Here is an 18746-nt window from a genome sequence, read left to right as displayed (position 1 = left end):
CCCCCTTCCCGCGCGCCGCTAACGGGCAGTAACGGTCACCAACAGCCGCCGCCGCGGGGTGGGCAGCGCCGTGAGGAGAGCGGGCGGGAAGGGGAGGCGCTCACGCGGGGCCGGCCGGGGCTGTGAGCGGCGGCACCGCGCCCGCCTCCCTTCTTCCCACCCCCCCAAACCTCGTGGGGGGATCGGCGGGGGAGGGGGCTCGGGGCGGGGGATGCGCCGTGCCCGTCGCCGGGGGCGGCCCCTGAGGGCGAGGGCGCGGCTGAGCGGCGGGCGGGGCCGCGCGCGGGCCTGGGCGCGCCAGGCGGAGGCCGGGGAGAGGCGGGCCCAGCCGGCCGCCGGCCGCCGCCGCTTCCTCCTCCTCTTCCTCCTCCCCGGCGGCCGCCGTCCTCCCCGCGGTGGTGGGGGGCAGGGCTGGGGCCGCCGAAGGGGGAGCGCGGCGAGGGCTGAAGCTCGTCTCTCTGCCTAGGTGCGCCCGATGCGGATCCCCCGGCCGGGCGCGGGGCAGCGCGGCCCCTAGCTGATGCTCAGGACCCGGCCTGCGGCTGGCGGCGCCCCTGCGGCCGCCGAGGCCCCGTGTGCGCGCGGGGAGGCAGACATGGACTCGGCGCGGCCTGCCGACGGCGCGGAGCAGACGGCGGGGCTCGTCGCGGGCGGAGACCTTTCGGCGGAGCGGGCCTCGGTTGGCCGCCCTCGTCGCCGGGAGGAGCGGCCGGAGGAGGATGGAAGCGACGCGGGAGAGGAGAGCGGCGGCTGCTCCTGGGAGCAGAGCCTGAGCCCTGAGCTGCAGCAGGGATACCGCATCCTGCGCGAGTTCCTCCTGGAGAAGTACCGGCCTCTGACAGCGCCGTTTTTAAAGCCGCTCGCGGATCAGGAATGCGTGAGGGAAGAAGGAGGAGCTGGCTCCCTCTCGGGGCATACTAGCAGTCACTCCGCTCAGCAGTCACCAGCTGGAATGTGGCTGCTGAAGATGGAAGAGAAATTTTCCAGCGGGCAGTACGCAGGGATAGCAGATTTCGTGGGTGACTTCCGGCAGATGCTGGAGACGTGTTACCGGTTGCACGGAGTGGATCACTGGCTGTCCAAACAGGCCCAGAAGCTGGAGATGATGCTGGAACAGAAGCTGGCGCTGCTGTCTCGGTAGGTGTAGAAAACTCTGTCGAGAGTCTGGTATATGCCTTTTACATCAAGTAGATTATGCAGATGTGTTTCTTCATAGAAGGTAACCTGCTGTTTCTCTTTACATGTAAAAAAGAAAAAAAAGGGGGGGGGGGGAGGGAACCCAACAATATTAAAACAAACAAACAAACAAAAAAACCAGAAACCTGAACTCCAGAACCGTGGATGGTTTTAAAACCAACATTTGAGTGATTCTCAGTAGGATCAAACCTTCAGGCTCGCAGTTCTGCCACAGAGAGGAATGGTGCTTACTGGCACTATTCAGGTCTTAATTCAGAATGTTTTGGACTTTGTGAAGCTTGACATACTAAAATGCAAAATAGGGCTTAGCATTTCCTGACTAAGATTTTGCATCTGAAAGAAGCCTTTTAGGAGCATGGAGACACAGTTGTTTGGACAAGATGTCAAACGCTCCTTTCTTTATTTTATGCTGGCAGAAACAAGTGCTGCCCATGTATGACTGCCTCTGTATGACCGTCTCTTTAAAATTAATACCATTCTCAGCTAAAATACATTATAAATTTTATGCAGTTTTTGTAGTCTTCAAAATTTGTACTGCCTGTGAGCAGGAATAAAATGTTGGGCCAGAGTACCTACTTTGAAATGGGTAATTTAGTGTTCCTATTTTTGGAAATGATAAAGTGGAAAATAATGCCTAGTGTTTATAATCACAGATTTAAATAGTAAAATATAAATTATGATATGTTAAAGTATAGATTACTGGCAGGAACGTGCTTTTAAGCCAGAACTGCTGAGTTTGAAAAGATTTCGAGCCTTATAGTTCAAAGTCCAATTTAAATCAAACTGAAATATGTTTTCTCTCAAGTTTGACACAGACACAGGTCAATCACATTAAAGCTGTGGTGTCTTTTTACACTGAAATGTCTACTGGTTTTCTGTGTGACTTAATATTTTACATGCTAAAATTCCCAAAAGATTTTTGGGAGAGGGTTAAGGTGAGCAAGAAGGAATGGTATTAGCAGATATGTAAAGCTGTCCGTGTCCGTCAAGCTTAAACTTGCTAGTGACACAGGGTGTTAGTGCCAGCTGGTAAGAAGAACCGTGCTTGTGTAGTGGGAACACTTGTGGAGTGTGGGGCAGAGCTCAACTGAATAAGTCACTGAATGTGAACCGTGTTGTTGTATCTGCACTACACATTTGAAACCTGTGCCTAACAGCAGTTAGGAGTAGAAAGGAAAGAGCTGAACCTAATAGGGTGTGATTGGCTCAAGAAAACTACCTGTATTGATTAAAAAAAAACACATCCTGTCTTGAAACTATTAACTCTGGAATAAAAATAGTTAATCAAATAGGATTTGATAGATTTATCCCAAATTCGTTTCTGTATGTAGTATGAGACTACATCTCAGCTGTATTAAGCACAGGAGTGTTTTGTGGAATCCTCTGCTGAATTTGTTACTCTCATTGATAAAATGATTGATGACTTGATAGGATGTGAGAGGGCTCAGTGCCTTTTTATTAGAAATTACATAAGATAGCAGAGTCAAATTATGCATTGTGTTATCATATAGTCTTTATATATATATAAACTTATGTTTACTAAAAAATGCAGTTACTGTTGTTATTCTTTAAGAATTGCAAATGCTTTGTTTCAATTAAAAAATATTGAACAGGCTAAAAATTAATCTGCCTTTATCCATAGGGTATATACCTTATACTAATGCATCAGAGATTTATAAGGATACATTTTTTAAGAGCCTGTGTGCATGGTCATAGGCAGGCTGCCACCCACAAGCTCAGGCTGGTGGCTTTAAATGCTTCCAGGGATGGGGTATCCACAGCTTTTGTGCCAGTGCATCACCATCCTGTGTAAAAATTTTGCTTCCAACATCTAACCTAAATTTGTCAGTTTAAAACCACTCTCACTTGTCCTATCACTATCAATCCACGTGAAAAGTTGATGTCCCATGTGTTTGTAAGGTTCCTTTAAGTGTTGGAAGCCCACAGTGAGGATTCCCTGGAGCCTTCTCTTCTCTAGACAGAACAAGCCCAAATCCTTCAGCCGTCTTTGTAGGAGTGGTGCTCCAGCACTCTGATAATTTTTGTGTCCCTGTTTTGGACCTTCTCCAAAAGCTCCGTATCTTTCATGTGTTGGGGGCACCAGGCTTTGTTTGATTTAGTGCTCTGGTTGGGTCCATATGAAATCAGAGCAGAGGAAGACAATCATCTCCCTGACCTGCTGTTTTGATGCAGTCTGGGATACAGTCGGTACACATTGTTGACTCCTATTGTGCTTTTCAACCACCAGAACCCCTAAGCCTTTCTGTGCAGTGCTGCTCTCAATGAATTGGCTGTGAATGCTCTGTCACTAGAGGTGTTCAAGACCAGGCTGGATGGGGCCCTGGGCAACCTGGTCTAGTACCAGATCTGGATGGTCCTGCTTGTGGTAGGGATGTTGGAACTTGATGATCCTTGGGGTCCCTTCCAACCCAAGCCATTCTACGATGCTGTGAGTTTTCCCCACCTGTACACACATCTAGCATTAACCTGACACAAGTGCAACACCTTGCACTTGGCTTGTTGAATATCTCTAGGTTTGTGTGGGCCCACTTTTCAATCTTGTCTGGGTCCTTTTGGATGGCATCCCTTTTCTCTTTAGTATCAACTGCATCACTCAGTATCATTAGCAAGCTTGCTGAGAATGCGCTCAATCCCTCTTTCTAGATTACTGATAAAGATATTGAAGAGTACCTGTCCCAAGACAGACCCCTGGGGCACACACTACTCTTGACTGGCCTCCACCTGGATAGAGAGACATTTACTTTAACCCTCTGTCTGCAACCATACAGTCAGTTCCTACGGGTATAGTCCACCCTTCACATCTCTTCAAGCTGGGGATAAAGATTTGGTGTCAGAGGCCTCCAGGAGGACAACATGGTTTGTGCTTCCTTTTTCTACTGATGTTGTCAGTCCATCATAGTCCACGTTGGTCAGGCGAGATCTGCCCTTGGTGAAGCCATACTGGCAGACTCAGGTCCACTTCTTGTCCTGCACGTGCCTTAACAGCTTCCAGGAGGATCTTTTCCATCTTTACCTCAGTCTTCCTCATTAAGTAGTTCAGGTGCAGCAGTGTTGGCTGTATGATTTTCGGTTACTACTTAGAGAGTATTACCTCAGAGTAGGGAGTGATTTTAAGGGGAGGTTGGATTTTGTTTTACTTTCTTCCCTCTTGTTTTCAGAGGTTGTGTGATAGGTGTTGCTTAGAATGTTTTTTCTACAGTACCTTAAAATACAGCGCAGTATGAAATGTTATTGCACAGCCACCTATGCTGTGCAGTTTTACATCTTTTTTTTTGAATATATTTAATAGTAATAAGCTGCACCTGGAAGAAGGTAACCACAAAAAAAGCATACATTTTTTCAATAGTTTTAGATATCTTCTAAAACTGTGGTTTCTTAAGTATTGCAGAAGTATTCTCTTTCCAAATATTTATCTACTTCTGTGGCTTAAGGATTAAAATATGGATTTAAACCTCCAAATAGTACATGGTTACCTGAGATAGCCATCATTTTTAAGAGACATGAATGTATATGTATGTTTATTTGTTCTAAATTTTACAATTTTGTAAAGGTGTTTCTCAAGGCAGCCCTAAAAATGTCAAGAAGAATTAGTCCTGACTAAATGTTCTTTATCTGTGCATGGTGGCATAGGCACTGTAGTGCAGTAGTTAAGGAAAATTGTAGTTGTGGATTGACTTTGTTTTCCTTTCTAGGCATTTAAGGGAGAAAACATCAATAGCAGTAACATCTAGAGGATCCTATGGTCTAGAAGATGAGAAAGGAGCACCATGCACTTCAACAAGACGTCGTTCCACACCTCGCAACTTAGTAGGCTTGTCAACAGGCATGTTTGAGTCTGTGATGGTTCAGGTTTTAAGGCAAGAGGAACAGCTGAGAGCAAAAGAAGAAAAGAGGTAAAAGGAAAAAATGTTTTTTGGTAAAATAATCGTGCAATCTTAATATTCCTTTTGCTCCTTTGCATCACTAAGCTTGGTAGTGTTATTTGTCTTCAGTAAATGAATGAATCCAGCCTTTAGTATAGTGTATCCACAGAGAAGGAATCAGTTTTTCATTTATCACCTTCTTGGAAAAAGTACTAAAGCCTTATAAACTTTAAGGTTACTGTTATTTTTTAATTTTAAAGCTTTTAATAGTAACTGAACACATCTGCAGCCCAGTCATGGTTTATCTTGCTTCTTACTGGGCTTTTTGTTATGCAAAAAAAACCAAACCAAAACAAAAACCAGCAACAACAAGAAGGCAAACAGATGAAAACCACCAATATAGTCACACAACTAGACTGTAGTTATGCTTGTCTGTGCTTCTCTCACTGATGGTCAGGCAAACTGCTTCTGCAAGTGCCACTTCTGTTATCTCACCAGTCTGGCATTTTACGTTGTTCGTTAGGTAATGAATTTACAATATGTGTGTAGTTAACTCTATGGGATTTTACATTACCAAATCTGGTAAATAGTTTCTAATGTTGATTGTGATTCACTTTGAGAAACTGAAGCTCATAAATGTGTACTTTAATAGTAATTTGAGAAACTCTCTGAATATGGAGGGTAATGGTAGGACTTAGCTTTAGGAAACAAAACTTTTTTCAAACCTACAGGTTTTGGAGATTTTTCCCATATGTAATGGAAGCATTCCCAGTTTGCAGGTAAAAATCATTTTCAGCACATCTGAAGCTGTACAGATTGGGATGTGTTGCATGCCAAACAGTACTTCTTCCCTAGATATGACTGAGTCTTTCTTCTGATTCACCTCATCCTTTGCAAAAAAGTAAAGATCAGTAGAGATTTTATTTTTCTGGTGAATTCTCCTTGGCAGTATTCAACTTTTCATTTCATGTCTCTGAACTTGGTCACACTGTGATTGTGAAAGTGTTTTACAAAAAAGTTACAGAAATTGAAAAGGCCTATAAAATTAGCAATACATTATTAATGGAGATCTATATAATATTGATGTCATGCATGTTTTTTCGCAGTATTTTTATATATGAATGTGCATACTTGGAACACTATGCTGACATACCATTTATCTTTGAATACGTATTACAAATTTCTGTGCTTGTTTTGGATTATTGATAAAATTTAGGTCACGTTGAATATATCCTATCTGTTATGAAAAAAATAGCTATTTGCCTTCTTTTTTTGGAGATTGGATACACCAAGTCGTTACAGAGTGTATACTTACCTAAAGGAGATACGAAATTGCTGCCTTGGGTAGTTTATTGCAGTTTACAGTGCCTTCCTTATAGAATAACTCATTAAAGTGTTCCTTAGAGCTACAGGCTTGACATATTCCATCGACATATTTGCTTTTCACTCACTCTTCATTTCTTGTAATCATGTTGAAGTTTGCTGACCTGAAACTATGTTTACATCTATTTAAAGCTTGTGCTGAATTGACCGGGAAAATTAATTTAGAATATGTGCTAGCAAACAATTATCCACACGTTTTTCAGTCATCAAAGTGTTAATGCAGCATTTCCAATTGTTTTAATGTATTTTTGTAAAATTTATGGTATTGACTCTAGTCTCGGAACTAAAGCAATACCTTGATAGATACACATTATTTTATTCATACTGATCGTTTGAGTCTGATTATTGTTCCAAAGAAAGAATGTCCAAATCTGTTGCTGTAATATAGGCTGTTCTGTGTCTGATTGTGAGTGGGTACAGTGTTTAGGATTTTAATTTCTGCTGTATCAAACTTTACCTTCCTCCCAGTCTTGCTCTACTACTAATTTTTCCTGTGAAATAGTGTGCAGTATGATAGTGTATCTTGCTTGTATGCGGACAAATCAGTTGTGTTTGTGTAGGAGCACCTGTTGTTTACCTAGCTTGCAAGTGAGTGGTCTGCTGAATAAAACATATTCCTTTTCTGGCAGTTAGTCAGCAAATATTCTTTCTAGTTATCAAGCATGTTAGTTGAGTCTGTTTGGCTTCTTGAGCTACTAACTTGCAGCCCTAGGATAAGCGAGGCTGCTGATGCTGGTGCCTTGTTAGAAAGCACCCTCATACCTAAAGAAATTGCCTGTTGAAGTCCAAGTTAGTATCTAAACCTTTGCTCTGGATACTTATAAGACACTGGCATTTTATGAAATGTTTCTGTGTTTTGTTTTGTTTTGTTGTTTGTTTGTTTGTTTTTTAAAGCATAGAATCATTAGAGTTGGAAAAGACCTCTAAGGTCATGAAGTTCAGCTGTCAACCCAATGCCTCCATGGCACTAAACCATGTTCAAGATTTTCTTAAGCTGCATATTTTGGAAGACTATCCTGTAATGTGTGATTTTGCTCTTCTATAGTTAATTTTGTGGAATTCCTACTCTATGTCTGTGCTTTATCTTTTTATGGGTATACTTTGTAGATAATTTTCTTTCTTTTCTTTCTTGTTGTCTATCCATGTCTTGCACAATCTATTTTATCTGTCAGTTGATGGATTTTTATAACCTCCGCTAAGTCATACGTTAATTGAGGTGGACTTGATTTAGAATATGACTTTGCAACTATTAGTTCCTATGTGGCGGCAAAAGCTCCCTTGACCACTGTTTTGCGTAAACTAGTAACAAGCCTTTATGTGGAAGGGATTTTCACATTCCTGTATGTGAATGAAGTGCTTAAGTTAGACATAAACAAGGAGATCACAAGTTAAGTGATGCAAGCCACAGGACAATAATTTGGAAGTAAGTTATCTGGAATTTGTTTTAAGAGATGTTTATATGAGTAAGTGACAAGGAGAATACTGTTAATTGGAAATACTGAAACAGCAAAAACAAGGGATTTGAGAACTAAGGAGGAATACATCTTATAAATAATCTAGCATAACCAAGGTATCGGTATGAATTGTGTTCTTTATTACTTCAAGATATGTGTCTATGATACTGTAGTTCTGATTTGTTTTTCCCTCCTGTTTCTTTTTATTCAACTGATACCTGGATTTTTGTGGACTTTCTCCTAATAGGATGAGAGAGCAAGAAAGAAAAGAAGCAGAAGAAGCTAGTCAGAAGGAAATAGAAGAGTGGGAGAAGTCGCTTTTAGCTCAAGCAGCACCTACAAGGATGGAGATGATGTGGGAGATTCCAGCTATTGGTCATTTCCTTTGTTTAGCACAACAGATTTTAAACTTACCTGAAATAGTGTTCTACGAATTGGAACGTTGTCTTCTCATGCCTCAGTGTAATGCTTTTTTATCTAAAATAATGACTTCTTTGTTAAGTCCTCCACATCGCAGATCTACGTTACATCGCAGGCCAACACTTTCTTACAGGGCTTGGGAAGCAGCACTCAGACAGAAAGTCCAACACTGGTATAATGTTGTAGGGCAGACTGACAATCCTAATAGCTCTGCAGAAAAACTTGGATTGTGTCCACAGTTTTTTAAAGTCCTTGGAGAAGTTAATCCCTTGCAGGAAAAACCATTTCATGAGCTACCATTCTACCAAAAAGTGTGGCTGCTGAAAGGTCTCTGTGATTTTGTCTATGAAACACAAAAGGATGTTCAGGATGCTGTTCTGGGTCAACCTATTCATGAATGCAGAGAAGTAATTCTTGGTTATGACTACTTGGAGAATGCATATGTTCATTTTCCACAGTTTTGTGGTGCAGATGTTCGGATTTACAAACAGAAACCTTTTCAGGCTCCTGAATTTCCATCTCCTCCCATCAAAGTAAAGAAAGTGCCACGTACAAGGGTAGAGAAAGCAAAACACGAATATGTAAGCAAAAGCAATGGAGCTGTCAGCTCTGGCAATAGAGGAGATCTGCTACCTCGTTCCAAGTCAGAAGTAGGGAAAAGTGTGGGTTCCATTGCTAGCTGCCCAGAAAAAGAAACACATTTAGATAGCTTTAGTGTCACTACAGAGATTAAGATTAACTGTGAAATGAAGACCTCAGGAGTCTGTGACATTAAAAAAACTGGTTGTTATAAAGAGAACTTGAGACATTTGATTAGTTCAGGAGAGATTGTTGGCATGACTGATCACTTTAGTTCAGGAGAAAGAAGGCCTGCGGAGAATGGACAGGGTTGTGCGGAAATGGCCAGAGTAAAAGTTGAGATCAGTCCATTCAAAGAGAACACACTGAAAGCTTGCCAGATGCTTGTCAATGGCACTCATAATGACAACCAAGATGCAGACTACAACAAATCTACTAAAGAAATAATGCTGGAGAACTCACTTCGAAGTAATAATAATAAACTAATTAAGTTGCGGGCAAAGAAGAAGAAAAAGAAAAAAAAGAAATTGAAGGATATTCTAAATGAAAATCTGCAGAAAAAACTTGATGACTTGCAAAGAAGACGTGAGGTTCATCTTTATCCATTCAAATCTTACAAATCTGAGATCCAAAGCAAGTTGTTCAAAAAGAAAGCAAAACACAAGAAACACAAGTCTGGTGAGTTGGCATTTTTACCTGTACTAAAAACTAGAGAAATATTGCGTTTCGTTTGTTTGTTTTGAAATTTACTTAGCTGGTCCTTCTTCATTTTAATTCTTGAAATTGGACAGCATTATTGCTTTACCTTGTTCAGATACTAATTTTTGGTGAAAGTTTCTCTTTCAGTTACACAAGTATATGTTACTGACTTGCAAGGTGATTGAACCATGATTAATTTTTGTAATGTATCTAGAGAGAACGTAACTTATAAGAATGTGTGTGTTACAAGTAAAATTTAGGTGAATTAATCTGATTGATTAGCTTCAGAGAGTGTAGCTTGAACTTGCTTTATGCTATGCGATCTCACAGCCATTTTGGAAATATATTTCCCCTTTCTGATAATATTACTTTATTCAAGTTCAGAAAAATGCAGAGTAGTTATATGATATGATGATAATAAAATCATCACTGCTAGAGATGTGCAGTCTTAGGTTACCAGTACTGCTTTGGCTGTGGGCATAATCGTATTTTTGCTTAATCAATAGAGACTGAGAATTTATGCCATTGATGTTTTTGTCATGTGTGTGGACATCAGCTAGTTAAGTGCTGTAGGTAGGTGGTAGATTTCAGTTAACTTGCTGAAAAACTCTTTAAACAGTTTAAAAGCAGTAGAGGTACAAATTTGTTGCATCGCTTCAAATTATTTGGTGGCTGCTGTATTTTTTTTGTGAACTACTATAAAATAATCGTGTTGCGTCATGAGTTTAGCTACCTGTTTAAGATTTTAGCGGGCTGCTTCAGACATTGCAACAGGCCTAGTTTCAGAACAGTGTCAACTCATAGGTAAATTCTTGTTTTCAGCTGTAAAGTAAGCAACAAAAGGTCTGCATTTAAAAAAACATCTTGTGAAGGATAACTACATTCAGAAAATTGTTGGCAATGTAGTTTAGTTAGAGCTTGCATGGAAATTTAAACCAAAGAAGACAGGTCATGTTTTTAGATCCAAGGTGTCTGTGCAGAATATTCAAAACAGCTGTCTTACCATGTCAGCTGTAAACTCCTGCCTCTGAAAAATTTGTTACCATAAATTTCATCTGAAAGTAAATTTTAAGAGTTGCAGTTTAGTAGTGTTTAGCAGAAGTAATGTGTTTTGCATTGTTAGCTTTCCAAATGTGTTACTGTTTTCATTCACTTTAAAAACAAACAACAAAACTAATAACAACCCAAATTGTAGGTGAGGGTTTTTAATTTAGCAAACTATTGTTTAAAATTTCCAGGCTGGATGTGGCTCTGGGCAGCCTGGTCTAGTGGTTGGCATCCCTGCCTGTGGCAGGGCGGTTGAAACTACATGACCTTTATGGTCCTTTTCAACCCAGGCCATTCTGTGATTCATTGATTTTCTGAAAAGTAAGTAAATAAATTTCTGTGACTGTATTTAAGTTATACTGCAGTTTTTGCTGTAGACCATGTTTGACAGTGTATACTTAAAAGCCTTCCTTCTATGAACTGTTGTTTTGCATGATAACCACCACTATCAAAACAATATCAAATGTGTGGAAGTAGCTTTTGAAACTGCTTGATAGAAGTGATGTCTATTGTGCTAACTGCTTTTCTTATACACCATTCATAAAAATAAGATGGGTTCAAAAATGTCTGTTTGCTGCAGTCTGGATACTCGATAAGCTTAATGGCATGTTAGGTGAACTTTTTTATATTTACAAATTGTATTTTATTAAATCTGAGAAGAGAAAAAAACCCAAAACTGAAGTGGTGTTAAATGAGATGTAAATATGACTAAGTTGTCTTTTAAGAAGTGCATTATTAACAGTTCTCACAGAATAATTGTATTTATAAGAAAAATACGTTCCAACATAATTGAAGCATTGGTGGATTCATCTTCTGTGGAGATACTCAAGACCCACCTGTTGCAGGGTACCTGTTCTAGCAGGGGGATTGGACTCAATGATCATCTCAGATCCCTTCCAACCCCTGTGATTCTGAATTTTGTGTTTTGTTTTCTTTTTTTTTCTTAAAATTTCTGGTTGGTGGTCTTAAAGAATTATTAAAGAATTCTTGCTTCTGAGTAGGTCAAAAGCTTAATCTTGCTCTGGAGGTAGAAATAGCATTGCTCACTCTAATGTGGTGAAGAGTAATTTCTAAATATTTTATGTATACCAAGTTATTATATATACTACATGTATAATTGCTGTCCTTCAATTGATATTATCTCAAGAGCAAACTGTCTTCTAGTCAGTTTCCTTTTTGTGTCTAGCATATGGTGCACTGAATAGTAAATGAGATGATAGACATGCCTGGCTTTTCATTACTTAGTTATCTTACCTATATTAACCAGTACAACTATAATTTCATTTTGTTTTCTGAAGTGTTAAAGAAAAAAAATTGAATTTTGTTCAGATCTTTATTCCAAAGACTTAGCTGTTACAAGTCTTTACTACAAGATTTACCTAATACTGATTTAATATTGGGACATATTGGAGTTTATTTATGCAGGTATCATACTTTGTGCTTTATGCTGAATATTTTTAGAGTATGTTTTAGGATACAAATATGTTTCACAAGCTAGCACTCAAATGCCAGTAAACATATGGGAGCTAAAACTGGTATTCTGTTAATGTTATGTGTGTTTTTCTAAGAGTAAATTCAGCTGTAGGATGCTAGGTGCTTCTGTTTTTCCAGCTCCTTGCTGTATTGTAAGGAATTTAATATTGTCAGATGTTGTTTAATGCAAAAACAATAAGCTTATATTTTTTGTTAGGAGTAAGTTTCTGTAACAGTAGACCAGCGTATACTGAGAAATAATGTCATCTGTTATCTGAACTTACGTTTTAATTATACATACTTTTGTTTTTGGGAACACTGTGGGTATATAGTTACTTACTTTCATTATCACTTTCAGGCAGGAGGAAAACTGTGGTAGAAAGAAATCCAGAAGAGGTGACCAGAGCTTTCTACTATGTGTTATGTTGTTTGCACAGAGCTCATGTTTGTCCATTGAATGAGAAACAATAGAAATGCTTCTTATCCACTTTCACTTTTCCTGTCTCTTTTACAACTTGATATGCTATTTAGTCTAATTTATGCTGAGGTGGGGAGAGTAAGAAAAAATTCAGACAATGCTCATGTGTAGATAGGAGGTAGTCCTAACCATATTATGAAGAGTCTTACCTCATTTGATACTCTTTTCTTCTTTCTCTGTCAAACTTTGGAGGACTTCCCTTGTTATTCTGACCTTGCTGAAGGAAAATTTTCCTGGGTGATTAAACGTTATGTGATAAAGCTTATGTTTCTTTGCTTATGTAGTGTGCATTAGTCTTATGTGTACAAGGCTGAAATGGATAAGGAAGAATTGGATTGGAGGAATGAACTCACATTAGTACCATGCTATAGAAATTACTATTCACTGATCTGTCACTTTGTAGGTTAAATGGCATTCCTCAAAGTTCTTCTGAAATTTTATCTTTTCCTTGAAGATATCATTACAGTGTACAGTGAAATAGACTTAGTATAGCCAATTTTGAATTCACAAAAAACACTGATTTAAATATGATCACAGCATCATTGCTCTTTACAATTATTTCTGCCCAGGTGTAGGACTCTGCACTCATCCTTGTTGAATCTCCTCTTTCCTCTGTAACCAGCTCTCCAGCCTCTACAGGTATCACCGAATGACAGCCCAGCTTTGTGGTGTGTCAGCCACTCCTCTCATTTTTGTATCACCAGCAAACTTGCTGAGGGTGCACTTTCCATAACTACTGTGAGAAAAAGTACTGGAAAATACAGCCGCATTGTAAGCAATGCAATAAATGAGGAACTTACTTGTAAGTTATGAAAAGAAAAACTTAATCACTGTATTGAGACTTTGCAATGTGGTGACTGTGTCAGTGTTGCTGATAGAGTAGTACTGAATATAATTGTATGTGTAATCAAGACCAAAGCTTGATCTATATCAGCGTTTAGTGCTTTGAAGTAAGACTTTCACTTTCCAACATTTTTACATTCAGAAAGTATTAATGTTCTTCTGGGTTGCATCAATTTTTGTCTTGATGTACATACAGACTAGATGTGGAATGGCATCTAAAGAACAAAGAACCTCATGTTTAAAGATAATGAATTCTGAGCGGTTGACAAGGGAATGTCTTTCTTCCTTGACAGGATATAGACTGTTTAGCAGAATCTGTTGTGACTGGGCAAGAGAAAATAGTTTCAAACTAAAAGAGGGGAAAATTAGAGTGAATATAGGGAAGAAGTTTTTTACTGTAAGGGTGGTGAGGCACTGGAACAGGTTGCCCAGAGATGTGGTGGATGCCCTGCTTTTGGAGACATACGAGATTAGACTGGATGGAGTTCTGAACAACTTGAGCTGGTTAAAGATGTTCTTGTTCATTTCAGGAGAGTTGGACTAGATAATTTGCTAAGCTCCCATCCAACTCAAGTGGTTCAATGATTTTGTGGTTCTTGGCTTTCCCATTCATATCTCTGCTTGTCTGGACAGCATTCCTGTAATCTTCCTGGGCCACATATCCCTGCTTCAACTACCTGTGTGTTTCCTTTTTATCCCTCACCATGACCAGCAGGTTATTTTTCAGCCATACTGATTTCCTGCCCTTCCTGGTTTATTTTATGCACTGGGGTATGTACAACTATTGTGCTCTAAGAAGGGCATCGTTAAAGAGTTGTCAGCTCTGCTCTGTTCCTTTGTCCCTAAGGCAGTCTTATTCAATAATTTCTTAACCAGATGGAAGTTAATTTATTTGCAGTTTGGTGTCTTGGCTTAGCTCTTTACCAGGCCCATATTCTTCAAGATCATGAATGCCTCTAGGACATTGTTACTACATCCTAGACCACCTCCAGTCTTAACCTCTTTGATGAGTTTGTGTTGGTGACTACCAGGTCTGTAGCACTTCTTCTCTGAATGGTTTATCTAATACCCAGAGCAGGAAGTTTCCCTCATTGCAATCCAGGAGTCTCTTGGATTGCTTGTAGCCTACTGAGTTGCTTTCCCAGCACATACTGGGTGGTGGAAATGTCCCATGTGGATGAGAGACTGTGAACACAATGACTCTTGTGTAGATAAGCAAGAAGGCTTTGTCAGCAAGCTCCTCTAGGGCGTATAGTAGGTCCTACCATCAGATTTCCTTTATTGGTCTTGTCCTTAATTTCAACCCATTAACTCTTAATACATTCATGACTGTTTCTCAGAGGTGCTCTTTGCAGTCTGTCAACTGGTTAACATATAGGGCAACTCTACTGCCCCTCTTTATAAAAAGCTGGTATCCCTTTGATCCCTTGTATCCCTACAAGTAGTGGTCTAATCATGTAGTTCATAGAATGGCTTGTGTTGGAAAGGACTTTAAAGATCATCTAGTTCCATCTACTCCACTGTGATAAGGACTGCCAACAACCACACTTTAGTAATAGCACTAATGCCATGGTTTTCTAATTACACTATTACACTATGGCATCCATCTTCTCCTGCTCATTTCCCATGCTGTATGTATTGACATAGAGGCATTTCAGCTGGTCTATGGGCAGTGTTACCTTCATGGAGGCTCCTCCCTAATGGGTCAAATCTGAATTTTTTGCTTCAGTTGTGTACCATCTGATATTATTGTGCCTGGTCTTTCCAACATGCATCCAGTACCACAAAAGCCAAAGCCCTGAGTGTGGCACCATCCATGCAGCCAGTCATTTACCTGTGAAGACGATGAGGTACATCAAGGATTGTAGTGCAAGGCACTATATAAAAATACAGGAATTCTAACTGTTTGCTTGGAACACAGACTGGGTGAAACTGAAAGCGTGCAGAGGGGTGATAAAAAAGAAAGTGTGAGAGTCTGATTGAAGTAACTGTGTGTGTGAAGCAGAGGTTGAAGTAAGTTCAAATTCAATCTCTTTTAATTCAGTCTGTGTAGAAAAGCCCTTTATAGCATAGATCTGCTGTAACCACAGTGATATATTGAAATGTTATCCCTTAGAAGAACCTCAATGTAAATTCAGTACCCTATACTTGTGCTTTAAAAGATTTATAGCTATCTGTCCTCTTAAACTGTATTTCACAGTGTATTTTATTTCTTTGAAGTATCATTAAGTTTTGTGTGTGAAGACAACATTTACTTGAACACGAAAGAATGAATTTAACAGCCTGGCAGCTGTTTTGTAGTATCTGGTATGCTTTCATCATCACCTTTGTCTTCAGAACAGTAAAGATTTTGTTGTAGATATCTGGCTTCTGTTTGTAGAAAAAACAGTTAATAATATTTAAAATAGTAAGTGAGGTGTTCTGTAAATATACATGGTTTCTTTTCTTTTGCAAGTTGAGACCAGGTACTCAATGCGTCAAGCTGTCAGTCAAATTTAGTAATTCTGGAAACATGTGCCCCTGGTGTGGGTTTACTTGCATTGTTCTTGAATCATCATAATTAATGCACTTGTGCAGATCTGCTTTGCCATTGTAACTTTATAAAAACATTCTCTATGCCATCATGGAACATTTAAGAAGTCTGTAGTAATGCTTCCTTTTCTAGATAATTGCATGTGATATTTTCTAGAAGAGGAGCTGTTGGGATCGAGATTGAAGATAAGGAGAGTAATGTAAAGTCAAGACATGCTCAGTTGTTGTCAAACCTGTGAAATGTGCGAAAATTTATCTTAAGTGTTTGTGAAGAGGAAAACTCCTGCCAGGAATGGTAGAGCTTGAAAAGCACCTATGGAAGTCATCTTGTCCAGCCCCTTTATACAGGCAGGGTCATCTTGAGCAGGTTGCAAGTAGTCACCTACACAGCAAAAATAAAATGAAATTCTACTAATATTCAGACTTAGCCTTCTTTGTTTCCCTTTGTGCCCATTGCCTCTTGTCATATCTTTGGGAATCAGTGAAATGGACCTGGTTGTGTTTTCTTTGCAATTGTTCTTATGGTACTTACGTACATTGATGAGATCCCTCCCACCCTTTTCCAGGCTGAGCAGTCTCAAGTCTCTCAGCCTGTCCTTGTAGAAACGATGCTCCGGTCCCTTAATCATTTTCATGTCTCTTTTGTTGCACTCTGATGTACCCTTGTCTGTCTTGTACTCAGGACCCACAGTGTTCCAGGTATAGTCTCATTAGCCCCTAAGAGAGGAGAAGGACCACCTCCCTTGACATTACTGTCTGTACTTTGCCTAGCATAGTCCAGGACACCGTTAGCCTTCTTTGCTGCAAGGGCATATCCTAGGCTTGTGTTCAACATGTTGTCCTCTGGGACCCCCGGTTGCTTTCCTCTTTGGTAGCCCCTATCATGTTCTGGTGCTTGGGATATTCCTAATGAAATGCAGATCTTTGCACATTTACTTGCTGAACTTCCCTAGTTTCCTGTGAGCGCATTTCTTCAGACTGTCCAAGTCACTCTGGATACCAGCATGACCCTCTGCTCTATCAGCTGCTCCTCCCTGTTCTGTGACATCTGTGAATTTACTGTGTGTACACTCCACTCCATCATCCAGATTATTAATTATGGCACAGAACAGTATTGCCCCAGATCTGACCTGCAGGGTTCACCGTCAGTTATTGGCCTCCACATAGACTTCAGTCCACTAACTACCACCATTTAGCCAGTTTTCAACCCACCTCATTGTCTCTCCATCCCCATAAATCAGTATCTTTTCTTTGCGTATCTTAGAGGAGGCAGTGTCAAAGGCCCTACAGAAATTCACTGCTTTTCCTACATTAAGCAGGCTGGTCACTTCATCTTAGAAGTCTATCAGTCTGGTCAAGTGTGATTTCTCCTTGGTGAATCCCTGCTGACTATGCATGTGGAGAGAAATGATGAAGGAAAATAAGTAACAATCAGCACTTAATTCTCTGTCAAAAGTGTAACTTTATTCTGTGTTAGAATCGAGGTTTGAATGGGTGATAATTAAGACAGAATGAATTCATGGAAATCCTATTTCTTCTGCTTCACTTACTATGACGATTCTTCACTATTAATTTAGAATTAACAATTAAAACAACAATGTAAAAATTATTCAGTTTTTAATTATTTTACTAATTTATTTTGATTTAGTTTTATGTTTTTTATATAAAATACTGTCTTTGATTGAGGACCAAGTGATACGCAAAACCTGGAATACATTGTTTCAAACAGCATCTCAGCCATACAGAATCACAGGATTGTAGGGGTTGGAAGGGACCTGCAGAGATCATCGAGTCCAACCCCCCTGCCAAAGCAGGTTTCCTACACCAGGTCACACAGGTAGGCATCCAGGCAGGTCTTGAATATCTCCTGAGAAGGAGACTCCACCACTGCCCTGGGCAGCCTGTTCCAGTGCTCCGTCACCCTCACTGTAAAGAAGTTCTTGCGCACATTTGTACAGAACTTCCTATGCTCCAGTTTCTGGCCATTTCCCCTAGTCCTGTCTCCACACACTGCTGAAAAAAGTCTGGCCTTGCCACTTGGCCCCCCACACCTCAGATATTTATAGACCTGGATCAGGTCCCCTCTCAGTCTTCTTTTCTCTAGGCTAAACAGACCCAGTTCACTTAGCCTTTCTTCATAGGGGAGATGCTCCAGGCCCTTCACCATCTTTATGGCCCTCCGCTGGACTCTTTCCAAGAGATCCCTGTCTTTTTTGTGCTGGGGAGCTCAGAACTGGACACAGTACTCCAAAGAGAGTACAAAGAACATTCACCTCCTTTGAAATCAACTTTTCTGATAGCAGTGTTTATTTCATGTTCACTCTAGTGCTTTCAGCTCTTGCTCTCACTGAGTTACACAATACACTGGTTTCCTTCTTTATCATCCTTCAAAGACCAAACAGTGACTAGCAGGACAGGAAAGTATCCAAGTTAAACAGTACTTGTGTGTGCTTAATACCTTTCTGGCCCCTTCTGCAGGTGAGTGGGGGCATGCTCTGTGGGAAAGCCTGTACTTACCTGCATTCCTGCCACAGGATGGAGTTTGTTTTCATTCAAAAAAGCAAACAAGGAAATGGTAGTTGAAGTGTTACTCAGCTGTACTGCCCTTATTGCTGATTGCATACATTTTGACAGGAGGTTTGTGTCGGCAGGTAAAGTCAAGGAATACACTATTTAAGCTATTCTGCTGTGATGCTGCCAGTTCTAGGTCTAGATTTGTGTCATTTATTGCTGAGAAATATTATTTAGTATTAATAA

General features: G+C 40.2%; 1 protein-coding gene across 3 annotated transcripts in view; it reads left to right on the top strand.

The window, feature by feature from the left end:
- BRD10 (bromodomain containing 10) overlaps positions 1 to 18746 on the top strand; it is a 57636-nt gene continuing 38890 nt past the window's right edge. For 2 of the 3 annotated variants that reach the window (XM_072360251.1, XM_072360250.1), the window contains exons 1-3: positions 324 to 1137; positions 4911 to 5111; positions 8166 to 9595. In XM_072360251.1, coding sequence (XP_072216352.1) covers positions 521 to 1137; positions 4911 to 5111; positions 8166 to 9595 — 2248 coding nt within the window. In that variant the 5' untranslated portion in view covers positions 324 to 520. Of the gene's footprint in view, positions 59 to 323; positions 1138 to 4910; positions 5112 to 8165; positions 9596 to 18746 lie in introns of those variants that run through there. The other variant, XM_072360249.1, reaches the window with a different exon arrangement.

Source organism: Excalfactoria chinensis, chromosome Z, assembly GCF_039878825.1.
Source record: "Excalfactoria chinensis isolate bCotChi1 chromosome Z, bCotChi1.hap2, whole genome shotgun sequence".
Taxonomy (NCBI): Eukaryota; Metazoa; Chordata; class Aves; order Galliformes; family Phasianidae; genus Excalfactoria; species Excalfactoria chinensis.
Note: the sequence above shows the minus strand (reverse complement) of the source record. Positions and strands in the feature narration are given on the sequence as shown.